Genomic DNA, 10,000 nt, shown 5'->3' on the forward strand with positions numbered 1-10,000 from the left:
TATATAGTATAATATAAAATGCATATGAAGCATGAAAAATTTTTAACACATTTAAAACTAATAAACTTAAAATCAAAAAAATTACTTTAAAAAGAATAGTTATTAAAATGAATGAACAGCAAAGACTATGTAGAGTATTAACAACAAAAAATCAATTAAAAATCAATTAAAAAGTAGTTAAAAAAAAAACTACTCTACCTTGACAACGAACTCCTTGAGATTTTAAACCCCACATAAAATTTTTGCAATAATCACACCAATGAGGTCCATAGTATGTCTGTGTCTAAAGTTAAAAACTAAGAGTAAAAAATTTAGAACATGATTTATGAAAAAACAAAACAGTTGTTTTGATAGATATATATATATATATATTTTTTTAAATAACAAAATTTATAAGCTAAAATATTTAATTTATTGCTAACCTATTTAATATTTCTAAATAAATTTTTACTATTTTTTATTAATTGTAAAAATTATAATGTTTAAAACCACTAAATGTTTATTGATGAAATTTATTATGAGTTTAAAAATGAAAATTTATTTTAGTATATTTAAAAAACACTTTTTTGAACTATGTAAAAATAATCTTTTTTATTTGCTCTAATATGTAGATACTGCGAACATAACTCAAATACTCAGTTGAAAAATCTAACAAAGCAAACAGTTATTTATCATCTATAATGAAGCTTGCAGTGGCTGGTGAACATTGGCTCAAACAAAATTCAGTTGTTTAGTGCTGGTAATTATTGCAAAATTGTTGATATTCCTATACTGATGAATGGTAACACTTTTAACAACTCCTCTACCTTACATCTTCTCGGATTATCATTAACTATTGACCTCTCATGAAAACCATGCATAAAATCTGTTGCAAAATTAGCACCTGGTATAGTTGCATTTCTTTATTGTGTTCACATTTTTTACCCTTGATTCTATTTTTTACTTCTATAAATTTCTTTATCATTCTGGTATTGAATACTGTTGCCATAGATAGGCTAGTTATTTTAACTAGGTTCTCTCGCTTTTTAACAAGGTTCAAAAACAAACTATGTTATTAGATCTGTTCCAGCTGCCAAAGTTGAGCCTCTGTCCCATTGTAATAAAGTTGTATCTCTTTTTCTTTACTAGAAATACTAAAATATTCACTGCTCAAGCAAGCTATCATTCAGTAAATTCACATTAAACTCTCTTCTACCTTCATGTTTTCTAGAATTTTCAAGATTTTCAAGTTTTTAAAATCAAGTTTTTAGAGTCTTTCTCGTTCTCTTGCTCTTTAACTCACTTTGTATTTTGTGTGTGTGTGTGTGTGTGTGTGTGTGTGTGTGTGTGTGTGTGTGTGTGTGTGTGTGTGTGTGTGTGTGTGTGTATGCGTGTGTGTTACAATAAACACCATCTTCAAAACAAAACTAAACAAAATTGAATTTTTTCTTCAAAAAAACATTTTAAAAAATCATTTAAATACTTTTTTTTGTCAATATCTTCTTTTATATCAACATCAAACCTGCATATTCACAAGGGTGCAAACTTGTAAAACCACAACCTGTAGTTTGTATGTTAAATAGAGCATCTTCATCAAAAGCAAGAGCTTTATTAATATAAATTTGATAAAGTGATTTTATTGTGTCTTTAGGCTGTGTTGTACATGTGTTCTTTCTAACATATGGGCTCAGTTGTTTCAAAGGAAAGGTTTAGATTTACATAAAGCAAAAACAAACAAAAAACAAAAAAAAAAAAGCTCAAAATACCTTTTAACTGTTTTAAAACAAAATAGAGAAAACTGCAAAAAATGTTAAATGAAGTTTTTACAGCAGTAAAAAAAATAACTCTCGAAAAAGACGGAAGTTTTACTTACAAAAGAAGCAACAGACATGCTGATAAATGACAAGCAAAGACAGACATGCTGTGAAAATATACCTTGATACAATGGAAGAATATTACAAGCGATCAATTTACATTCCTCTACTTAATGCACTGGTATTGGACATAAATACACATTAACCTAATGAAAATTTGCAATGCCTTCAAATCAATTCGTTAATGCTAAAAAAAAATATTTAACTGAACCATAAAGATGTTGTTGAAACTGTTTCTGTAATCAATAATATATCTTATGACATCATTATTGGACATAGTATCCAAAACTTACCTGCACCTGAATTTATTTTTGAAATTGAACTATGATAGTATAAGGATGAAGAATGAGAAGGAACTAAACTTTCTGTTGTTTTATTTTGTGTGATCACTTGCAATACCCAATAACTCACAAGTTGTTTTAATTTATTAAGTCATGTCCTGTAAGTGTTGCCAGAGCTGAACATAGTTCAACATTGTGAAGAATTAAAAGTTGGCTAAAAACACAAATGACAGAAAACAGGGTAATCTGATTAGTCTTATTTAATGCGCAAAGAATTTTCAATATTTGATAAAAACATAGAAATTCCAGTAACTGTTGAAAATGTGATCGACTGTTTGACAAAGTCGGGAAATTGTAAATGAAGTTTTGTGATAAAAGTTGTTAAGATAATCAACAGATCAAGGTTTTCAATAACAATCTCTAGTCAGTAACTATTTAAAAGCCAAATAACTAAATTCTCTAGTCTTCTGCAAATTTTAAATTACTTTTCTACATGAAAATTTTAATATTTTTGTTGACATCGCATGATTTTTTATAAAGGACTGCAAACAAGTAAGTACCAATCACAAACAAAAAATATTTTTTAAACCATGTCTCTCTAAATACATATGTAATATATATTTAGAATTTATATATATTTATAAAATATATATACAATATATATTTTATAAATATATATATAAATTCAAATCAGGATCCACTTCTGATGTAGAATATTATATTTCAGCATTATCAGTATTTAAAGATTTTCACTAAAAAAGTGTAATTTAATGTAAAATGTATTATGCGAAATGTAAAATATGTAAAAAATTGTATAATATAAATTTAAAAACTTATAATTCCATTAATTATAATAATTATTATGTTGCTTTTAAACTAGTATTTTGTAACTTTTTAATGACCCTAAAAATGCTTTGAAGCATGCATATATAAATCCTGCACATCTAACATTACTCTGATCCTGATTGGTTTATATTAATATATCAAGAGTTTGATACATAAAGGCGTTGAAAATAAAGTGAGGTTTTAAATATAAAGGGGTGGTTAATAAGGTGAGGTTTTATATATAAAGGTTATAAATAAGGTGAAATATATATATACAGAGGTGGTTAATAAGCTGAGATATTTTATATACATTACGAGATACACATTAAGTTTATAAATAAGGTTTTTATTTTATAGAGATTTTATATATAAGATTATAAATAAGACTTTAGATTCTACTATTTACTTAAAACAATTTAAAGAACATTTCTCATTAAAAAAGAAATAAAAAAAAGTTAACTTAAAAACAGTGTTTTATTAAGATGGTAATAATGAAAAAATGATAATAATTGATAAAGAAAAACTTTAATCAAACACATTTAATCAAAATAAATGAAATAGTTTTCCAAATATAGAAAGCTTGTAAACCTACTGCAAAAAGATCTAAGCGTTTCCTCTTTCTATTATTAAATAAAGTGTTTTAGAGCTTCCTTTATGCGAAAGCAGAAAAAATGATTAGGATCAGTCTATTTAAAATTTTCTAATTTTAAGACAAGTAAAAAAGATACTATGTTTTAAAAATTTATTAAATACTTACTTTGAAATTATGTTCTTTAGCAACTTCTGAGGCTTTAAATGATGGTTTTTTTACTCCTTCATTCTAAAATATATTAAATGCATATTATATACATACATACATGTAAAAATAACCAGATAAAAAAAAGACCAAAACATGGGGAAAGAACATTTTTTTAATATTAATAACAAACACAGTAGACCTTTTATATTAAAGCTTTAACCCTAAAGAAAACATTTTACTTGTTATAAGAACTATCTCAGTACTTGTTACTCTTCTTTCTCTGTTCACAAACTTTATTTTTTAACTTTTTATAGTAACATAAAAGAGTTTTTATATACAGTTGAATCCCGTTAACTCAGACCCTGAATAAGTTGGACTTTTACTAAGTCGGACGGAATTTCAATTCCCCTTGAACATTCTCTATCAACTTACTGTAAAATCATCCGTTTAAGTCGTACCCTGGTTAAGTCGGACCATTCGCTAATTCGTACTGGTTTTTGAGGTCTCTTTGGCTAAAAAACTTCGCTTAACTAGGACTTTTATTTTGAATTTGCATATAAGTGCGTATAATAACAAAACTTCCAATACTTCAATAAAAAAATTTTAAACTTTAAACGCTCAAAAATAAAATACTTTTGCGTCAAATATAATTAAACATAGCTAAACATTTTAACGGAGAGCTTTCGATTCAGTTAAGCTTCGATTAAATTCTATTTGTTAATAACTATTACATTAAAAATTTAAAAATAACAATTAAAATACTAAACTTAGAACGTTTGAAAATTAATTACTTTAGCGTCAAACATAATTTAACGAACTAAACATTTTCACTGATATCTTCCATTCGGTTATACTTAGATCAAGGTTTCTCTACTAAAAAAAAGCTATCAAGTAGAACTTTAACAGAAAAATACAAAATACTAAAAGAACTCGACAAAGGAGAACCATCTGTATCTATATCAAAGAAATATGGGATTCCAAAGCAAACATTGTCTGGATGGTCAAAAGAAAAAAACAAAATATATTCAGAAGTCGAAAAAAATAAAACTTCTGCGAAAAGAGTGCAGATGCGTGTCTCCCTAAATGAGAATTTGGATAAAGCATGTTATATTTGGCTTTTAAACACCCGACACCAAAACATTCCCGTGTCTAACACCATTTTCAAAGTCAAAGCTTTGGATTTTGCCAAAGAACTTGGCTGTGACAACTTTCAAGCATCCGATGGATCGTTAGATAGATGGAAAAAAAGAAACAATGTACTGTTTAAAACAATTTCAGGTATTTTATCATTTTATTTTTTCATTGATATTTACATTTTTTTTAGTAATTTGTCTTAAAAATAATAATAAGCATGGAACTCTCATTTCTATTCCATCCCCAATAAACTAATAAATTATCAAACCAATTCTGTTGTTTTAATTTGCTTAAAGTCATTACCACGTTTTAGCTTATTACCACGCAATAAGCAATAAGTGGATAAAGTGCAAAAAAACTGCATAAAGTCCTAAACCATAGCTAATAAAATTTATGCTGATTTTAAAGTTGCTTTTCTTATATTTTATAGGTGAAAATCAAGATGTTACTAATGAAATGACCGTTCCTTAGAGGGAAATAACTTTGTCGACAATATTGTCTCGTTATAACTCGCGTGATATATTCAATGCAGATGAGTTCGGTTTGTTTTATAAAGCACTTCCAAAAAAAGTATGCATTTGAAAGGTGAGAAATGTAGTGGAGATAAGAATTGCAAGATACGACTAACTGGGCTTGCTGCAGCTAACATGTGTGCAGAAAAACTTCCAATGTTTGTTATTGGGAAATCAAACAAACCCTGTTGCTTTAAAGGAATTCTCAATAAGTTGGACATTTTCAAACAGTCCGACTTAACGAGAGCTTTGCTTAATTCGGACATTCGCTAAGTTGGACAAAAAATATATACCCCTTCAGAGTCCGAGTTAACGGGATTCTACTGTATTTAAAAAAAAGCCTACAGTGTTTGTTATTAACATTACCTATGACAAAAAACATATATAAAAATATAAATTATAAAAAAATATAAAGTCTTTTTTTGCTGGTTTAAAACCAAATAAATTAAACTTAGTTCTTCTTTAATTAAGATAATTACTTTTCACACATTTTTAAAAAAATTATCTTGAAAGTCTAAAAATATAAAATACTTATTTTATTGAACTATTTAATTTTTATAAAAAATTGCATATCTTGTACTAATCTTGTTTCATCAATACTTAAACAAAGTGAAGTTGACTAGTAACCTAGGTAACCTTGCTAAATATGCATGACCAAACTATTATGGATGTTGGTTGCTTCGCTGTCCTCACAATACATTCCGATTTTTGATTTTCTCCCAGTTTGCAATACACAAGTTTGGCTTTGCTTTCCAAAATCTCAAAGGTAGATTCATCGCTGAACACAACCTGAACAAATCAATCAATATTGATTGCTTTATTCAGGTTGTATTTATATAGGTAAGTAAAGTTCAAAATACAAGTCAAATCAATGGGTATGATATCAGTCAATCCAACCATCTTTTATTGACTCACAATACTAGAATTTTATTTGTATAAGCATCTGGAGAAAAGTAAAATCAAATTTACTTAACTCCAGCCATCTTAAGAAAAAGCAGACCAATTCTGAAAAAATTAAGAGCTCAAATAAGACATCTTTTAATCATCCCAGACTTATTCAGTAGTTTTCTAAACTTGAATCCTAGCTCAAAACTTCTCCTCTTTGAAAAATTAGATAAAATGTTGATGCCTTGATCTTTCAAAACAGTCTCCAGTTGTCTAGCTGGCATCTTAAAACTCAGTTCGATAACTTATTCTAATATTTTATCTCTTGCCATTATTTTTCAGACCAGAGGGGGCTCTTTCTCTGTGCCTCCAATTCAACCTTGAATTTGAGCCGAGAAAATGTTGTTAATTGAAGCAATACACTTTTTGACGTTTATTGCAGTAAAAAAGATATTTTACCTAATTTACGTGGGTAAATATTACTTACTTTACCCATCATTAATTCTAAACAAACTGCAACATTCAATAAATTACCATATGACTTCGAGAATAGAAAAAAAACAAACAAAAAAAAAAACAGTTGTAAATACAATGTGCTATGACACAGGTCTCTAAAAATGAAATTTGAGTTATTTCTAACTGGAATATTTTTATTTTATATTATTAAAATTTGCCTAACTTTTATAAACTTGTTTATTTAAAGCTTTTTAGTTTATTTGAAGTTTTATAGTTTATAGTTTATTTAATATAGTTTATAGTTTATTTAAAACTAAAGTTTATATAAAACTTTTTTTATTTTATTTTAAAGTTCTTATATTAAAACAAAGAACAAGGGTCAGGAATTAAAATTACATGTAAACAATAAAAAGTTAACAGCTATATTTCTTACCCTCCCCCCACCCCTCCTCCAAAAAAACAAACAAAAAAACAAAAAATTATTTTGAGTCTAATAATATGACCATACAATAGTGTATTTTGTCTATTGTAGCATACGATATTTTGTTTTGACAACTTATCCATGGCACTTTACATGTTTTGATAATTTGCATGTTTTAAAAATGCACTAAAAAGACCAAACTAAACTGAAAAGAAAATTAAAAACAAAAACTATAAACGAAAAGAGAAACAGAATCTTAACAAATAATAAAAAAATTAAAAGATATACCAGTAAAAATAAAAACATTTGAAATATCAAAAAACACATTTTTTTAATATTTCAAAGTTAATAGATAATTTAAAAGCATCTCAATAGCTGAAAGTTAATAACTTATTCTATATCTATATCTATATCTATATCTATATATATATATATCATATATATATATATCATATATATATATATATATATATATATATATATATATATATATATATATATATATATATATATATATATATATATATGATATATATATATATATGATATATATATATATGATATACATATATATATATATATATGATATATGATAGTGTAGTGCCTAATGTTATATTTAGATGGAAGTGATAGTTTGATGTTGGATGAGGGTTCAAATCCTTTTAATGGATAATTCTTTTTTAATGTTTTATTTGCTTAGTAGACATTAGAAAATATCAAAGTTTAAAGTTAAAAATTAAAAATTTAAAGTTAAAAATTAAAAGTTAAAGTTTAAAAATTAAGTATTTAAGCTTGGATTAAACAACTTTGTAACTTAGACCTTTTCTAAATTCCATAAAGGCAAACACAATTTTAAACTAAAATAAAGACATTAATTTTATGCTTTTATTTTTTCTGGTTTATCTTTTATTTATTTTATCATTTGTTAATATTTTAATTTATTTTAATTTAGTTTTGCATTTATTTTTTTTTAGTTATTATTTACGGTTTGTTTTTAATTTTAGTTTACATTTGCTTATTAAACTTTTTTTAAATACGTTAATTTTCAAAACTTATAAAGAGCGGTAACCAAGTTGTCATAACAAAATATTATATGCATGGTCAAATGAGGCATGCAATCACACCCTTTTTCTGTGAAGACTTGTATATATATATAGTATATATATATTATATATATATATTATATATATAATATATATATATATATTATATATATACTTTATATATATATATATATATATATATATATATATATATATATATATATATATATATATATATATATATATATATATGACAAAGGAAAAAAAATTATTATATATCTAAAAATTATTATATATTATATATATATATATTATATATATATATATATATATATATATATATAATATATATATATTATATATACATATTATATATTATATATATATATATATATATATATATATATATATATATATATATATATATATATATATATATATATATATATATATATATATATATATATATATATAGAATAAGTTATTAACTTTCAGCTATTGAGATGCTTTTAAATATTATATATATATATATATTATATATATATATATATATTATATATATATATTACATATATATATATATATATATTATATATATACTTTATATATTACATATATATATATTATATATATATATATTATATATATATATATATACATATATATATATAGTATTTATATATAGTATATAGTATATAGTATATAGTATATATATATGGGCAATTCCACGCAAGTGACGGTCGTAACATTTGACGTGTTTTCAGCCATTAAAAATGAACCAAGAATGGTATTTACATGAAAATTTCCAGAAATGTTAAATACTATTATATAATTTAGTATTCAAAAGTTAAATTATTCAAGTGTTCAATTTATTTGAAAAATCAACTCAACGTAGCGTGACGGTCGTAACGCTTACTTTTTTGACAAATCTAAACAAATAAACTTTGTCAATCTTTATGCAGCCATCTACACAGAGAGAAAAAAAATCCTTTGCTGTGTTCTTTAATTACACATTGAACTTACTATATGGTAAGTTTCATAGTTTTCGCTTGAAGTTTTCCATGAATTTTATTAAGTTTTATGTCGTGACGGTCGTAACGAAAAAGCCAAAAATGAAAAACAACAAATAACGCAATAAATGAAATAAAAAAAGATAAATGTCTATAAAAACCAATTAAATTATGTTAAAAAATATGAACTTTATAACATTATCAAGGTTATCCATGGTGATTCTTCAATACTGGGATCGTTTTATTTGGAGTAGGCAACGAACGCTTAATGCTATTTATGCTCCCTGTTTTTTTTGTTTTATTAACTCTATTTAGTATAGCTCAATATCTAGGAGTATGTACTTTCATACGACTCGCAAATGTTTTGCGGAGCCGGGAATCCAATATAGGAAAAAAATATCTTAGACAAGTAAATTTTTTTTACTAATATATAAATTTTAAAATAGTTCCGCAACCCCATTACAAAATATTAGAGAATTTTGAAACCAAAAACTTTCCACTTTTTACTCGCCAGAAATGCATTTTGGTAATATTTGTAACGGCTTTCGCTTTTTCTATTTTATCAGATATTAAGGCCCACCTTAGATTAATATCATCTGTGTTGATAAGTCTAACATAAGTTTTGCACCCATTTGATGCTAAGAGAAAGTCTTTAGCGTTTAAGACGATCACTTCACGAGATTTTACGCTGTTCCAAACAAATCGCTTTAATGACCCTCCTACCCCATCAACTGCTCCTTTACCGTGAGAGGTAGCAAAAAAGTTCCATTCTATACTTTGAAAATGATATTTCACAGAGCAATGTTGTATGAATTTGGCCATGTATCTATTTTTGAATTGA

General features: G+C 25.2%; 1 protein-coding gene across 3 annotated transcripts in view; it reads right to left on the reverse strand.

Annotated features, from left to right (window-relative positions):
* Positions 1-10,000, reverse strand: part of LOC100212250 (N-chimaerin) — a 45,290-nt gene that overhangs the window by 11,958 nt on the left and 23,332 nt on the right. For all 3 annotated transcript variants that reach the window (XM_065810841.1, XM_065810840.1, XM_065810838.1), the window contains 2 exons: positions 3,717-3,779; positions 199-283 (listed from right to left, as the gene is read on the reverse strand). In XM_065810841.1, the coding sequence (XP_065666913.1) occupies positions 199-283; positions 3,717-3,779 (148 nt within the window). The remainder of the gene's footprint in view (positions 1-198; positions 284-3,716; positions 3,780-10,000) is intronic.

The sequence above is a fragment of the Hydra vulgaris genome, chromosome 11, assembly GCF_038396675.1.
Source record: "Hydra vulgaris chromosome 11, alternate assembly HydraT2T_AEP".
In the NCBI taxonomy this organism is placed as follows: Eukaryota; Metazoa; Cnidaria; class Hydrozoa; order Anthoathecata; family Hydridae; genus Hydra; species Hydra vulgaris.